We start from the raw sequence: 16917 nt of genomic DNA, 5'->3' as shown, positions 1-16917 counted from the left end.
TTTCTAGTACCGGGTTGGACCCCCCTTTGCCTGCAGAACTGTCTTAATCCTTCATGGCATAGATTCAACAAGGTACTGGAAATATTCCTCAAAGATTTTGGTTCATATTGACATGATAGCATCACGCAGTTGCTGCAGATTTGTCAGCTGCACATCTGTGATGCGAATCTCCCGTTCCACCACATCCCAAAAGTGCTCTATTGGATTGAGCTCTGGTGACTGTGGAGGCCATTTGAGTACAGTGAACTCATTGTCATGTTCAAGAAACCAGTCTGAGATGATTCACGCTTTATGACATGGTGCATTATCCTGCTGGAAGTAGCCATCAGAAGATGGGTACACTGTGGTCATAAAGGATTGTACATGGTCAGCAACAATACTCAGGTAGGCTGTGGCGCTGACATAATGCTCAATTGGTACCAATGAGCCCAAAGTGTGCTAAGAAAATATCCCCCACACCATTACACCACCACCCCCAGCCTGAACCGCTGATACAAGACAGGATGGATCTATGCTTTCATGTTGTTGATGCCAAATCGATGTTGTTGACCCTACTTGAGACTCATCAGACCAGGCAACGTTTTTCCAATCTTCTATAGTCCAGTTTTGGTGAGCCTGTGCGCATTGTAGCCTCAGTTTCCTGTTCTTAGCTGACAGGAGTGGCACCCGGTGTGGTCTCCTGCTGCTGTAGCCCATCCGCCTCAAGGTTGGACGTGTTGTGCGTTCAGAGATGCTCTTCTGCATACCTCGGTTGTAACGAGTGATTATTTGAGTTACTGTTGCCTTTCTATCAGCTGGAACCAGCCTGGCGATTCTCCTCTGTCCTCTGGCATCAACAAGGCATTTGCGCCCACAGAACTGACGCTCACTGGATATTTCTTCTTTTTCGGACCATTCTCTGTAAACCCTAGAGATGGTTGTGTGTGAAAATCCCAGTAGATCAGCAGTTTCTGAAATACTCAGATCAGCCCGTCTGGCACCAACAAAGTCACTTAAATCACCTTTCTTCCTCATTCTGATGCTCGGTTTGAACTGCAGCAGATCGTCTTGACCATGTCTACATGCCTAAATGCATTGAGTTGCTGCCATGTGATTGGCTGATTAGAAATTTGCGTTAACGAAAAGTTGGACAGGTGTACCTAATAAAGTGACCAGCGAGTATATATATACACAACATAAATAATAAAGTTGATAAATGATTAAAGACTCCCAAATATGGAGAGGGTGACTTTCATTAAAACTATAAATAGACAAATACCTGCAATATTGGGAGAAATGGATTGTGCTTATACCTTTACACCAGGCATGTCCAAGCTCGGTCCTGGAGGGCCGGTGTCCTGCAAAGTTTAGTTCCAACCCCAATCAGACACACCTGGGCTAGCTAATCAAGCACTTACTAGGCTTTCTAGAAACATCCGTGCAGGTGTGTTGAGGCAAGTTGGAGCTAAAATCTGCAGGACACCGGCCCTCCAGGACCAAGTTTGGACACCCCTGCTTTACACGGTGTAAACTGAACTTTATATGTATTTGTTAACGTGACCTGTAAGGAAATATGTGACCAGTCAACTACTCATTTAAGTTACAGTGTTAATGTATTTTTCATTTCTTTCCTAAATAAGAAAATAAAAATAAAGTATGAAAAAACAAGACCTCACCCACCTTGTCGATATTTTCAATGGTCACACTAGCAATGCGGTCCAGCAGGGCAGTACACAAGTAGTTAGTCCTGGTCAGATAAACGGCCAGGTCCTGCACATTAGTCCAGGATATCTGATCGATCATTTTCTGCATGGTGACAATCGATTTCTCCAGCAGCATCTCTTCGAACCATTCCCCCGACATGAACTTGAGCTCCTCCAAAACCCCATCCAGACGCTGAAAACGGTGCAGTCGCTCTCGTCCGCAGCAGTTCAGGGTCTGGAGCAGCTGAACGTACCTGCTAGGGGTGTTTATCCTGTATGAAGGGTCGTTGCGAATCCATTTGGCCACAACAATGGAGAAAGTGTTGAGGTTGTTGAGGTTGCATTGTGGGAGTACGGCATTCACTCGAGACAGGACGCCTTCGTCGAGACGGCGGGAAGGGAGCATGGAAAGAACCCTAATTAGCACAGTCACCTCAAAAGGGTACACGCTGCTCTGTAGGTAACTAGTAGATGAAAAACAAAAATGTTGTGTTGTTAAAGATGAATAATACATCTGTTAAAGTAAATATTTTGTTGATCAGGATGAAATGTATTTTGTTTGAAGACTTGTATGATTTTCTGTTCGAAATAAATCAATCAAATCAATGTGGTTTCTTAAAATGTACACAATTTTACGTTACAAAATGTACTGTTTATTCACAAAATATAAGAAATGTGAAAAATATAGTCAGCTTGGCTAAGTGCTTCCTTTGATAATATCTCACATAGTATTATCTTAAACAGGCTGTTCTCCCTGGGATTTATAGGCACCTGTCTGTCCATATCTTTCTATTTGTATTGCTTCTGTACAATTTAAAAACATCAGATCAGAGATATCACGTTATAGCTGCTGTTCCCCAAGGCTCAGTCTTGGGCCCTCATTTATTCTTGTTATATTATGCAAGTTTTCTGAAATGTCGTGTTTAAATTTGCTAATGAGTCATTATGTTAATACAATATTATTAAAGGAATATGTTGATGAACAGAGGTCATTGATAAATTACAAAAATATGAAAAATGTATAGAAAATGAATACAAAATTATTATTAAAGGAATATGCTGATGAATAGAGGTGACTGTCCATATCTTTAGATTTGTTTTGCTTCTGTACAATTTAAAAACATCAGATCAGAGCTATCACGTTATAGCTGCTGTTCCCCAAGGCTCAGTCTTGGGGCCTCATTTATTCTTATTTTTCTTATGCAAGTTTTTCTGAAATGTGTGTTTAAATTTGCTAATGAGTCATTATGTTAATACAATATTATTAAAGGAATATGTTGATGAATAGAGGTGATTGTCCATATCTTTATATTTGTATTGCTTCTGTACAATTTAAAAACATCAGATCAGAGCTATCACGTAATAGCTGGTGTTCCCCAAGGCTCAGTCTTGGGCCCTCATTTATTCTTATTTTTTTATGCAAGTTTTTCTGAAATGTGTGTTTAAATTTGCTAATGAGTCATTATGTTAATACAATATTATTAAAGGAATATGTTGATGAATAGAGATGATTGTCCATATCTTTATATTTGTATTGCTTCTGTACAATTTAAAAACATCAGATCAGAGACATCACGTTATAGCTGCTGTTCCCCAAGGCTCAGTCTTGGGCCCTTATTTACTCTCATTTTATTATGCAAGTTTTTCTGAAATGTGTGTTTAAATTTGCTAATGAGTCATTATGTTAATACAATATTATTAAAGGAATATGTTGATGAATAGAGGTGATTGCCCATATCTTCATATTTGTTTTGCTTCTGTACAATTTAAAAACATCAGATCAGAGATATCACATTATAGCTGCTGTTCCCCAAGGCTCAGTCTTGGGCCCTCATTTATTCTTATTTTATTATGCAAGTTTTTCTGAAATATTGTGTTTAAATTTGCTAATGAGTCATAAAGTTAATACAATATTATTAAAGGAATACGTTGATGAATAGAGGTGATTGTCCATATCTTTATATCTGTATTGCTTCTGTACAGTTTAAAAACATCAGATCAGAGATATCACGTTATAGCTGCTGTTCTCCAAGGCTCAGTCTTGGGGTCTTTTTTATTCTTTATCTATTTACTGTATCTTGGACAAATTTGATTTGCATTTCACTCCCATTGCTAAATTATGCTGACAGCACCTTCCATTCTATATTGTTTAAAATGAAAGAAAAAAATAATCAGAGAGGAACTATATTACATGTCAAAGATTTATGAAAGGATTGTCCCCAAGACTCTGAGACGGTGACTGAACAGATCTCATGGTTTTGCAAACACTCACTGAAGCAGTTTGGCTTTCAGTCTGGAGAGCATCTCGGGATTCTGGCAATGCAGCAGGACGAGAGCTTGAGTAATTCGAGTGATTTCCAGTGGCCGATAGGCTTCCAGATTTTTGTAGAGTAGCGACTCCATCCTGTCAGATAAGACATGGTAAATTCCCAATCTGGACATTATAGAGCAGTGGTGCTCAACCTTCCTGGAGATCGACCTTCCTGCAAAGTTCAGCTCCAACTCTGATCAAACACACCTGAACCAATTAATTAGGACCTGAACAGCACTTGATAATTACAGGCAGGTGTGTTTAATAAGGGTTGCAACTAAAATCTGCAGGAAGGTCGATCTCCAGGAACAGGGTTGGTCACCCCTGTTATAGAGTATATAACTCTCTTTCAAAAAACACACAAAGATCTTAAAGGCTGATTTATACTTCTGCGTCAAGCGCACGCGTATGGTCCAGCGCAGCCTTCGCACGGTTGCATACACTATACTTCAGCATCAAGTGATTGGTGTGACCCACGGCGCCTGCCTTGCTCATAGTCGAGCCTTTATACTTCTGCATGCTGTTTGTGTTGCCCTGCAATAACACTTCCGAAACGTTAGCTGGCAGTAGGTTATGTTCCTCGGTGTCAAGTTTCTTCACTGGTGTCTTGTTTTTTCTGAACGCTACCTTAATGTACAAGTACCTAAAACTCTTTCAATCATAAGGTGATCATAAGGACTTCAATCATAAGGTGAACACAAAACAAAAGTCTCCATCTGGAGCTCCTCAACGCGACTCGACACTTGTAAAAACTTGCTCCAACGGGTTCGCACTGCTCTCGATCCTGCCCACATTGGTCACAGCTACCAAACCGACCAATCACAGAGCTTGCGCTACGCATCGTTGCGATGTGTAGTTACAGTTTCTGAGAGGTGCACATCAGCAATGTGTAAAGGCTGCGCTGGACCGTACGCGTCCACTTGACGCAAAAGTATCAATCAGGCTTACCCCTTATCGTGGCTGACATGCACCTCTCAAAAAATTTAACTACACGTCGCAACGACGCATAGCGCAAGCTCTGTGATTGGTCGGCTTGGTAGCTGTGATGAGTGTGAGCGGTGCTGAGAGCCGCGAGCCCGACGGAGCGAGTGTTTACAAGTGTCGAGTCGCATGGAGGAACTCCAGATGGAGACTTTTGCTTTGTGTTCACCATATGATTATAGTAGTTGCACGTCTCCTGAAAGAGTTTTAGCTACTTGTACATTAAAGGTGCAGTAGGTGATTGTCTTCAGAAACATTGTTTGTTGTGCTGGTTGAACATTCCAATAGTACTGATTAAAGTAAATGATCTAAATGTATTTTTATATTCTGGGTGAGAAATAAGACTTACAAATGTTCATCCAATTAAAATAGTGTTGGGCTGACATCTCCCATAATTCTGATAAATAGATCAAACTGTCTGTCAGCAAATGCAGACTGCACAATCCTGAATCAATATTGGAGTTGCTTTTGCACGCTGGAGGAAGGACGACACCATGGCTGAAGTATTTCTCTGAGACAGGTAATGTTAAGTTTTAAAAGTATTTTAGTCTCGCAGAGCTGATGTAGATTGTGTTGTTATGAATGGGTTATATGCACAGAAGTGTTGTTCAGCCACACACACAGCGCAGAGAAGCATAAATGCACAGCCACGCACAAGGCAGCCACTGTGGGTCATGGTGATCACTCAATGCAGAATTATAAACCAGCCTTAAGTGTCCAAAACATTGACAGCAGCTAAAATGACCCTAAAATTTAAGTAACAATAATAAAAGTTATAAAAAAATGTCCTGTTGTGAGTTTGGTATAGAAGTTATAATATTGATCTAAAAAAACTGCTACCATTATTATCATTATCATTATTATTATTATTATGATTATCATTATTATTATGATTATCATTATCATTATTATTATGATTATCATTATCATTATTATTATGATTATCATTATTATTATTATTACCATTATCATTATTATTACCATTATTATTATTATTAGCATTATCATTATTATTATTATTATTATTATTAGCATTATCATTATTATTATTATTATTACCATTATCATTATTATTATTATTATTACCATTATCATTATTATTATTGTTATTGTTATTATTATTATTAGCATTATTATGATTATTATTATTAATATTATTAGCATTATTATTATTATTATTATTATTATTATTATTATTATTATTATTATTATCATTATTATTATTATCATTATTATTTGCATTATTATTATGATTATTATTAATATTATTAGCATTACTATTATCATTATTATTATCAATATTATTTGCATTATTATTATTATCATTAGCATTATTAATATTATTATTATTATAAGCATTATTATTATGATTATTATTATTATTATTATCATTACTATTATCATTATTATTATTATTATTATTATCATCATCATTATCATTATTATTATTACTATTATCAATATCATTATCATTATTATTATTATTATTATCATTATCATCATTATTATTATTATTAGCATTATTATTATTATTATTATTATTATTATTACCATAATTATGATTATTATTACTAATATTATTATCATTATCATTATTATTAACATTATCATTATTATCATTATTATTATTATCATCATTATCATTATTATAATTGTTATTATCATCATCATCAATGATATAAACAGTTGTGCAGCCTAATATTGTGTGGAAACTGATTTAAAAAATGTTTGATTAACATAACAGTACAAAAAAAAAATCTGCAATTATTAGGAATTGAAAATTTTGTAAACTACATATCTTTGCTTTCACTGTTGACCAATTTGATACATTGTTGCTGAACAAAAGCATAAACAGTTTATTTTTTTAAATACTGAACCAAAATTTTTAAACAGCAAATATGAATTGCTAGTCTATTAGATTATGGCGTGTATGTTGAATTGTCAATGTTCAATTGTGTTGTCTTACTTGTTGATCAGCTGAAGGTTCCTGCACTGCATATCCTCCATGGCCTCCAGCACAACTAAAGCCTGCTGGGAATTCAGCTCATCAGCCAATAGCAGCGCAGTACTCTCTAACCTGCAGGACCAATTAAAACAATCAGATCACAGTTCTGTATTTACTTTTATACAACAGTTCTGTCTGGTTCTAAAATCTGATTGGCTGATAGCCGTGCGATGTTCAACAATATCAGAATGGATACAGCCTCTTCACCCTTCTATATTACTACACCCACATGGAGTGACAGCAGATCAATAAACTCACTACAGTTTGACAAATATTGCTACTGTTGGACAACATGATGTACTTTTGAGGCTTTTTTAGGCAAGAATGTAGTTGTTTTGATTGCACCTATGCAGTTTACATATAAGGATAGTGCCTATTTTAAATATTTATAATATTGGAGATTCAGCAAGTTGACGGCCATCAGTCATACTGAGCAGAGCAAAGAGGGTTGACGTTCCACCACAAGATGGCGACAGAGAGCGCATAATAAGCCCTAAGAGGAGAAAAACTCAGTGTAAATTTCAAACTACAGCTAATCAAATCATTCTAAAACAGGTCAGTGACACTAAGTCGATCTCTCTATTTTGTGTTCTGTACTGCTGTATTTATAGCATAGTAATCTGGTAGCGTTTGCTTTGCTTTGGCTTTTTCAGGGTTAATTACTGTAAAATCAGTCATTTTTTAATTCTTCAATTTCGCCAATTGGTGGAGTTTTTTCCATGCCACTGTCGCCACTGGCTTGCATAGTTCAGGATCTGTAGAGCTGCGCATCGTTGGATTTGCTCTTCAGTGTTTGGACTCTCAGTAGTGATTATTAAACCACACTGAACTGAGCTAAACTGAACTGAACTTAAACACTACAAACTGAACTACACTGTTTTAATTTACAATGATCTTCTACGTGAAGCTGCTTTGACACAATCTACATTGTTAAAGCGCTATACAAATAAAGGTGAAATGAATTGAATATCCTGATTGCAACAGAGAAATACTGGGAAAACTCTGTTCAGCCTTATAAGCTTAAAACGTCAGCAAAATCAGCTGTTTTGTCATCACTTTAGACATTACGCTAGAGAATTATTCAAACACTAGCTCTAAAGTTACGATTGTGAAGTAGCAAAGGTTTCTGCTGTTCTGACATCAGCTGCAGATGTGAATGAATGGTGGAAGAAAGTAGTTCCTCATACAAAAGGGTTTTTGAGACTCTCTGTGTTTGATTATATTTATTATATACACAATTATGCTGTCGAACTGTTGTATAAATGCTAGGCATGGTATAAAATTCTGATGGTATAATAACCTTGGATAAAAATATGACAGTATCACGGTATTGTGTTTACTGCTCTAAAATATATTCTTTTTAAATGTCTGGGTAAAAAACAAACACTTTTCCCCCTTTGAAAACAGTATATTTGTTGAAAGATTTATAATATTTTGGAGCAGTAAACATGTCAGGCTGAATAATTCAACTGAATCATTGTCTTCATTTGTTTCAATACCACAGATTTCTTTACAATTTAAAATAGAATCTTTGCATATTTTTCTGCTAGAGATACAGTTGTCGTCCTAAAACACAAACAAAAAAAATGTAAATAAAAAATCTTACACGTGCCTTAGGAACGGTATTACAGAAAATTTTGGCGGTTTTAAAACCTTGACTTTTCCAAACCACGAAAACGATTATCATACCATGCCTAATAAACGCAATATTACACTGTGTGGCAGTGCGATGTGGCTGTATATCGTCATTGGTGGGACACTAAGGCACTTGGCCTGCGGCCTCGAGCCAACTATTTCTTGAGGCATATATATGCATAGGCATATGAGGCATTTATAGCCAACTTTTCTTGAGGCAACTAAAGAAGAACCAGCTATCATCAGCCGTCTTGGTGAACTTCTACCGCTGCACAATAGAAAGCATCCTGACCAACTGCGTCACAGTCTGGTATGGAAGCTGCTCTGTTGCTGAGCGTAAGGCACTGCAGCGGGTGGTGAACACTGCCCAATGCATCACAGGGACTACACTGCCAGCCATTAAGGACATCCAGAAGAAACACTGTCTGCGCCGAGCACGCAGTATTCTTAAGGACACCTCTCACCCTGCTCACAGACTGTTTTCTCTCCTGCCTTCCGCCAGGCGCTTCAGGCTCCCCCGGACAAAAACCAGCAGACTGAGGAACAGCTTTTTCCCCAGAGCTGTCTCCCTTTTGAACTCTGCCCCTCACTGACTCTTTTGCCCCCCCAATACACCCCCACACTCCACTAACTTATACTCCTCACAATCACTGCACTATTTAACATTTGCACATTTAAAGTTTGCACATATTCATTGCAATGATTCACTTATTTGAACTGTACATACCCACTGCACATGGACATTTGTAATTATGTTTATCTATCTGCACACTTCTGCTATTAATAGCATCCTGTACATATATTCATTTATTGTAAATCTGTTCATAGCTAATACAACCTGTATATAATGTTCATAGTACATCCATCTGTAAATATTACCATAGTTTTTCTATAACTGCACTTTATAACTTATACCTGTATCCTGCACTTGCTGCTATTGCAATGCTGGTTAGATTTCGATGCCTTGTACTTGTACATGTGTAATGACAATAAAGTTGAATCTAATCTAATATATATATATATATATATATATATATATATATATATATATATATAGTAAAAAAGTAAGAGTAGAAAAAGTTTAAAAAGTATAAAAAGTGAAATATGATTATAAAGCCTAATTTACAATATTAACCCTTTTTTGTGCAAGGAATCATAAAATCAAGCGAAAAACTAAACTACATTTACATTGATTACAATATAATTATTAATATTTTTGTCATAAAACATCAAAAGTATAAATGATGCGAGTCTTAAAGTCGGTGTGAACCAGAAATTGCCGAGACCTTTTTTAGTATGCTGATGTGCTTCCTACTGAAAATTAGTATAGAGTAGGGGGCGGGGCTTTCTTTTTGCACATCAATCCCTCATAGCAAACTAACAGTCAGAGAGGCATGGTTAAGAATATTGTGGCTGTCAAGTCGTCGAACTGACATCAGAGAAGGACCGCCGCTTCTAACGCAGCAACACATGCTCAGACTTTAATTGAAGATTACCAAAACTTTTTTCAGTGCATTAACTTGCACAGATTTCTTTTTAACCTTTAGAATAATAATATGCGCTAGCAAAATAAACATTGTAAATTTTGACCTAAATAATGTAATAACCCCCAGTTACACTATGTTTGATGAATATTTCAATGAGAGCCATTTAAAAAGCTAATAAACAGTGACACACGATAAAAAATAAAAATAAAGATATAAAAGAATGGTTATTTGGTGACACAGTGGCTCAGTGGTTAGCACTGTTGCCTCACAGCAAGAGGGTCACTGGTTCGAGTCCCAGCTGGGTCAGTTGGCATTTCTGTGTGGAGTTTGCATGTTCTCCCCATGTTGGCGTGGGTTTCCTCCAGGAGCTCCGGTTTCCCCCACAGTCCAAACACATGCGCTATAGGTGAATTGAATAAGCTAAATTGGCTGTGGTGTAGTGTATGTGTGTGTGGATGAGAGTGTATGGGTGTTTCCCAGTACTGGGTTGCGGCTGAAAGAGCATCAGCTGTGTAAAACATATGCTGGATAAGTTGGCGGTTCATTCCCCTGAGGTGACCCCTGATGAATAAAGGGACTAAGCCAAAGGAAAATGGATGAATGAATGAAACAATGGCTATTTATATAATAATTACTCTCCCATACTCACTCCTCTCTGACCCCTTGTCCTGCTATGGGTCCCAAATAAGAGAAGAGTTTGGTGAAAACATCAGGATCAGTGTTTTCATCCATCAGCTCCATCAGTCTCTGTTTCACAGCCACCTTTAAATAACTGCTACTGTACTGCAAGGAGTGATACAGTCCCATAATAATACTGATGTCATCCGTGTCCAGGTGATCAATGTTCTGCAGGAAGAGCTGGTTGCATTTGTCCAGCAGGGGTTTGTGGATGTATCTGCTGTTTCTGAAGAACTGCACCACTCGTCTGGGGTTATTAAAGCGAAATGGGTCCATGTTGTTCAATAGGATGTCTGCTCTTTTAATTAGCGAATCGCGCAGTTGAGGCGACACCAGGGCGTAGATACTGACCATCAGGGGTGTGAGGACTCTGGAAGGAGGACATGAGATAAACCATTGGTAGTTTAGGGTGTGCTATACATTTTCAGGGTAGAGCTAGGAGGTTGAAGTCTAAATGATTAGCCCTCATGTGAATTTTTGTTTCTTTCTAATTCTGTTTAACAGCGAGGAATTTTTCACAGTAGGCCCATTTCCTTTCCTATAATATTTTTTCTTCTGGAGAAAGTCTTATTTGTTTTATTTAAGCCAGAATAAAAGCAGTTTTTATTTTTTAAAAACCAATTTAAAGGTCAATTTTGTTAGCCCCCTTAAGCACTACTTTTTCGATTGTCTACAGCAGTGGTTCCCCCCTCCCCCACCAGGGGAAGCTTGGCAATTTCCAAAAATCAAATTCATGTTATTAAACAATTAGAATTGCCTTCTTTGGGGCTTTATTTTTTTGGGGGGGGGTTGGAAAATATCCTCAAGCCGGGATTCAAACTCAGGACGCCCTGATGTGCTACACCATATGTCGGTGGCTAACCACTAGGCTATTGCACTGACAGAATTACCCTATTTTAATCCATAACCTACTGAAGGACAAAATAGTAGTTAATAGTAACATTGTTAACGTTAAATTGCAACCATTGTGGTCATTACATTAAATTATAGACAGTAATAGGGTCAGATGCAGCACATTGATTTTATGGCACCAGGTTAAACTGTCAGACACCTTTACGGCACTCACATTAAAAATAAATAGAGGCCACAACTAAACAAGGAGGATGGTCTCCAAGTGGCGCTCTCCAAAATTAAACAATAAATAGATTTGGGGCTATTCATATGAGTGCAAGGATTATATGTCTATAACCCCCTCAGAGAATATTGGGGGACGCAAGTCACTGGCATTGTTATTTTGGGGGTTGCAGGCTGAAGAGTTTGGAAACCTCTGGTCTACGGAACAAACCATCATTATACAATGACTTGCCTAATTACCCTAACTTACCCTAATTAACCTAATTAAGCCTTTAAACTGTTCTTGAATACTAGTATCTTGAGAAATATCTAGTCAAATATTATTTACTGTCATCATGGCAAAGATAAAAGAAATCAGTTATTAGAAATGAGTTATTAAAACTATTGTGTTTAGAAATGTGCTGAATAAATACTCACCGTTAAACAGAAATTGAGGTAAAAATATACAGGGGGCTAATAAATTAGGAGGGCTAATCATTCTGACTTCAACTGTACATCATTACTGCAGAATAAATTGTAAACCATGATATATTTTTTATTCCACATATACTGCAACATTGTAAATAAGCGGCCACAGTCAGGTCAGCAACCTGAGGTGAACTTTTACATGTAATTTAGATTATTGTTTTGGATTATCTGCCCAAAACTCGTAAAGAGAGTACAGAATAACGCAGTGTACAATAGCCCTCAGTAAGTTTTTTTTTTTAAAGATTTATTTTTTGGCATTTTGATAGTAGGTTGACAGGAAGTGAAGTGGGAGAAAGAGGGCGGTAGGATCGGTAAAGGTCCACGAGCCATGATTTGAACTCGGGATGCCTGGAGCACTGCCCCACCATATGTCAGCGCACTAACCACTGGGCTATCGTTCTGACAGCCCTCTGTAAGTTGTTTAACAAATCTTGTTCAATTCCATTGAATATTTCGAAAAATTATTCCCAGAAAAAAAAACATGACGTCTTTAATACTTATTTTCCCCACTGTATATTATTCAACTTTTTATGTATAGTTATGAACACACTTGTTTGTAGAGCAAGTAGTTTTTTTTTTGGTTTATTATTCCTAGTAATTTCTTTCATAGCCAACTAAATGGGAAGTTCTAAAACAATAAATAAATAGATAAAAAAGTCGCAAAAATAAGTGTATTTCCGCATTGCCGAATAAGGTCAATAGTGTATTATACAGCGGGTATAAGAAAAGGCTATGTCTTAATATGCGTTCTTCAGCGGTTCTGCATCCTTGTGTTCTCGTGTAACGCCATCATCAACTGGCAAAGTTCAGTTCTAAAACTCAAGACCACAAGAACGAAGGACGCATTAAAGTTCCCGGATATGTTCTTGATATCGAGGACAAACTCGCTCTAGAACTCCGAGAGGTCATTGTGGCTGATTCTAAATAAAAAAAGAGGGAAGCGCAACCTTTTATACCCATTTATTATTAAAGTTCAGAGATATAGCTTATTTATCTCAGGAGTTTCCCTGAATGAAACGGTCAAAGTAAACATTAACATGAAAATGTTAATAAAGGCATAAACACTTTAAGGGTGTTTGTTTGCTGAAATTCGTATTAAAATCTGTTATTTTTATTGTGTAAAGTATATTTGTAAGGTTTTTGTGCATTTTATATATTTTAGAAAGGGGAAAAACAATAAATTGTTGTATAAATGCTGTAATGTTTAAATAAATTTCCTTTAAAAATGCGTGAAGGTCATGTGATCATCAGGAAGAACGCAGCATCTCATTTCTCACAGGACACGTTCTCTGTTCTCACAGTCTCCCGAGTTCGTTCTTTCGAGGTAACCTGGCAAGACCCCTCTCCATGAGAACGCCTCTCGGGCAGTATGCACTGGCATTCTGTCTAAATGGGGAAATATCAAATTCTGCGAAATCGCTTGCCAAGCTTACGATTGAATTTCATATTAGGAAGCAACAATAAGATTAAACAACAACTGTCTCTTTAGTTTCATTTCTAAATGTTCGAATCAGACAAAATCTGTAGAAACTCACGTCTGGTCCCAGCCCCTACCCCGAAGAATCATCAGTCTATATTAATCACTGATTGGCTCCTGTACTAGAAGGCAGGGCTTCATTATCCATATTGACCGTCACACTGTTCCTCATTTAAAACTATACGAGTGACAAGTCTTGTATATTCTAGAGTCTTTTTGTAAAAACAAGCGGGTCCCACCGGTCGGAAAATTTATTTTACTGGAAGCTTTATTTTACAACATTGAGGCTAATTACTGTACGTGGATTCCTATTGTGAGGTGTGTGATGGTTAAAAACACACTTGGCGTTTTGAATGGTGTCCAGTCTCTGGCTCACGATCTGAGTGATGTGACCCATCAGCGGACTGTGTTGCAGGAACATGTCGCTCAGGCAAACAGCAAACTTTGAAAGCGTTCTCATCTGCAATCTGGAAAAGAAATATCATAGGAAGCTTCAGTCTACAAATAGAAGACACTTTTTATCAGTCAATGTTTATTTGTGAGTTAATATACTTGCTATTTAGAGCATTTCCTCTGAAGTGACTACTGGCAAAAAATAAAAATAAAACGTTTTCATTTGCTGTGACAGAAAAATCAGGGTTATTCCACCAAATACTGATTAGCGAAGGTAAAACACTGGTACGGTTGTCTTAATATGAACTGAAATATCTTTTTTGTTTGTTTGTGATTTAGTCCTTTTTTAGAGCACTTTGGCTGCAATGTTTATTAGTGATTTTATATTATATATTTTATATTTGTTTTTCTAATTTGAACGAAACGTCATAAGCTGTTCATAAAAATAAAAACAAATTGACGATGATGTTTTACTAAAAAACAACTATGAATCGTAAAGAAAATTCAGAGAAACTGACAATATCAAGTGAAATATATACAGTTGAAGTCAGAATTATTAGCCCCCCTTTTTTTCTTTTTTAATTTTTCCCAAATTATGTTTAACAGAACGAGGAAATTTTCACAGTATGTCTGATAATATTTTTTCTTCTGAAGAAAGTCTTATTTGTTTTATTTCAGCTTGAATAAAAGCTGTTTATAATTTTTTAAAACCATTTCGAGGTCAAAATTATTAGACCCTTTATGCTAACTTTTTTTTTCAATAGTATACAGAACTACCATTGTTATACAATACCTTGCCTAATTGCCCTAACCTGCCTAGTTCCCCCAAATAACCTAGTTAAGGCTTCAAATGTCACTTTAAGCTGTATAGAAGTGTCTTGAAAAATATCTAGTCAAATATTATTTACTGTCATCATGGCAAAGATAAAATAAATCAGTTATTAGAAATGAGTTATTAAAACTATTATGAGTAGAAAAATGTGTTGAAAAAAAAATCTTCTCTCCGTTAAACAGAGATTGGAGAAAAAAAATAAACAGGGGGGCTAATAATTCTGACTTCAACTGTGGGTGTGGGTGTGTGTATATATATATATATATATATATATATATATATATATATATATATATATATATATATATATATATATATAGACATCAGACATCCTCAAATACGTTGTTTTACTTCAAAACAGATGTTGCAATTCTCCTAGTAGCAGGTCGATTCGGAAAAATGAAAGGCAAAAATACTTCCATTAAAAGAATCCTGAAAAGTTGTCAGTGCTGGACTTATCAACAGAACGCCCAAAGACAATGATTACTTGTGATTACTAGTTCATGCTGTAGATGTGAACAATAACAAGCACACGTACTACATACAGTACCTCTCCAGTCTGTTCCAAGCCTCTATCACCAGCTGCTGAACAAGAGTGTCATGATGCTCCACTCTGAGCCTGCAAAACACATAAAATAAAAGACTGGCTATTTTCCCACAAAGATTTAATGAGTCGACCATGTATTTACACCATATGCACAAAGACTGAGGAAAATTACTCTCTTTCTTTTAGAATTTTTAATTATCTACAAACCTTTTAATTCCATTGCATTCAATTGGAGAGGGGTCTGGATGCAGACCTGGTGCAGTGCAATCTGAGCTGCATCCAATGCTTTTTAATGGGCTCACCAAACCCTACCCGTCACAGTGACATCCCTCACTCCATTGAGTGCATTGTATCTGACATTGCATCGCCGAGTGATGCAATCTCAGCTTGCATCATAAAGGCTGCATCCAGATACTGTTGATCAATTGCAGAATGATTTTATTCTATTATTTTAAAAACCTACATTTTTATATGGCATTATAAATGGCATAATTGTGACTTTTGACAAAAATAAATAAAATTAATGCATCCTCATTGACCTAAAGTAAATTTTGTGTGCAAATATTTCACAAATGTATACACTGGAGACAAAAAAACAAACTTACTTAACCTTACATGTAAATGTATATACAAATTATACATAAATGTATAATATAAAAAACAGTGTAGATTTTATTTCATGTTACATAGCCTTGGTGAGCATACATGACATTACTAAAAAGCATTCAAATATCTTTTTAGTACATTTATTTTGTCTGGTTGTGTATAATAATAATGAAAATACGATGCATTAAAGGTAACGTGCTTTGAAATGTGCTTTTATTCTCAACTGAAGACAGTTGCCAACTATTCTCAATTAAAATGTGCTAAACTCTGCCCGAAAAGTCGCTAAACATCGCTGGATTATGTGATACATCAATTTGCATATTACTGACATCACGTCCAACCGTTTCTGTTTGTTTAACAGCCTATGGTTAATAAAGGGGTATTTATTTTTGCACTACACTGTATGCATGCATGTCAATTTAACTACTGCAAATTCACTCCACATCTACACTGATATACTGTATTCAAACAGCAATAAATGTAATCTCTCAGACGTAATAAACTGACAAGTTCAGACACTGTCACTATAATATCTGTGATTGTAAACGAGAAAAGAATAAACGGTCAAATTAAATTGTTCAATTTAAAACAAAGGAGAAGCAGATCGGTTTGACTGTACAAGGTAAATATCTCGCACTCGCTGTGCTAAATGTTTTGCTGTTGGTACACGGAAGGGGTGATTGCTCTCAGGCTGCAGGTGGGAGAGACTGCTGTACAAGGACCAGGCCGCCTGTGAGTGCT

At 36.5% G+C, this 16917-nt stretch overlaps 1 protein-coding gene across 2 annotated transcripts in view; it reads right to left on the bottom strand.

Moving 5' to 3' along the window:
* The window catches only part of fastkd1 (FAST kinase domains 1), a 39463-nt gene that overhangs the window by 13406 nt on the left and 9140 nt on the right, over positions 1 to 16917 (bottom strand). For both annotated transcript variants that reach the window (XM_056465925.1, XM_056465924.1), the window contains 6 exons: positions 15574 to 15642; positions 14140 to 14265; positions 10751 to 11149; positions 6941 to 7051; positions 3955 to 4086; positions 1660 to 2146 (listed from right to left, as the gene is read on the bottom strand). In XM_056465925.1, the coding sequence (XP_056321900.1) occupies positions 1660 to 2146; positions 3955 to 4086; positions 6941 to 7051; positions 10751 to 11149; positions 14140 to 14265; positions 15574 to 15642 (1324 nt within the window). The remainder of the gene's footprint in view (positions 1 to 1659; positions 2147 to 3954; positions 4087 to 6940; positions 7052 to 10750; positions 11150 to 14139; positions 14266 to 15573; positions 15643 to 16917) is intronic.

Source organism: Danio aesculapii, chromosome 9, assembly GCF_903798145.1.
Source record: "Danio aesculapii chromosome 9, fDanAes4.1, whole genome shotgun sequence".
Taxonomy (NCBI): Eukaryota; Metazoa; Chordata; class Actinopteri; order Cypriniformes; family Danionidae; genus Danio; species Danio aesculapii.
Note: the sequence above shows the minus strand (reverse complement) of the source record. Positions and strands in the feature narration are given on the sequence as shown.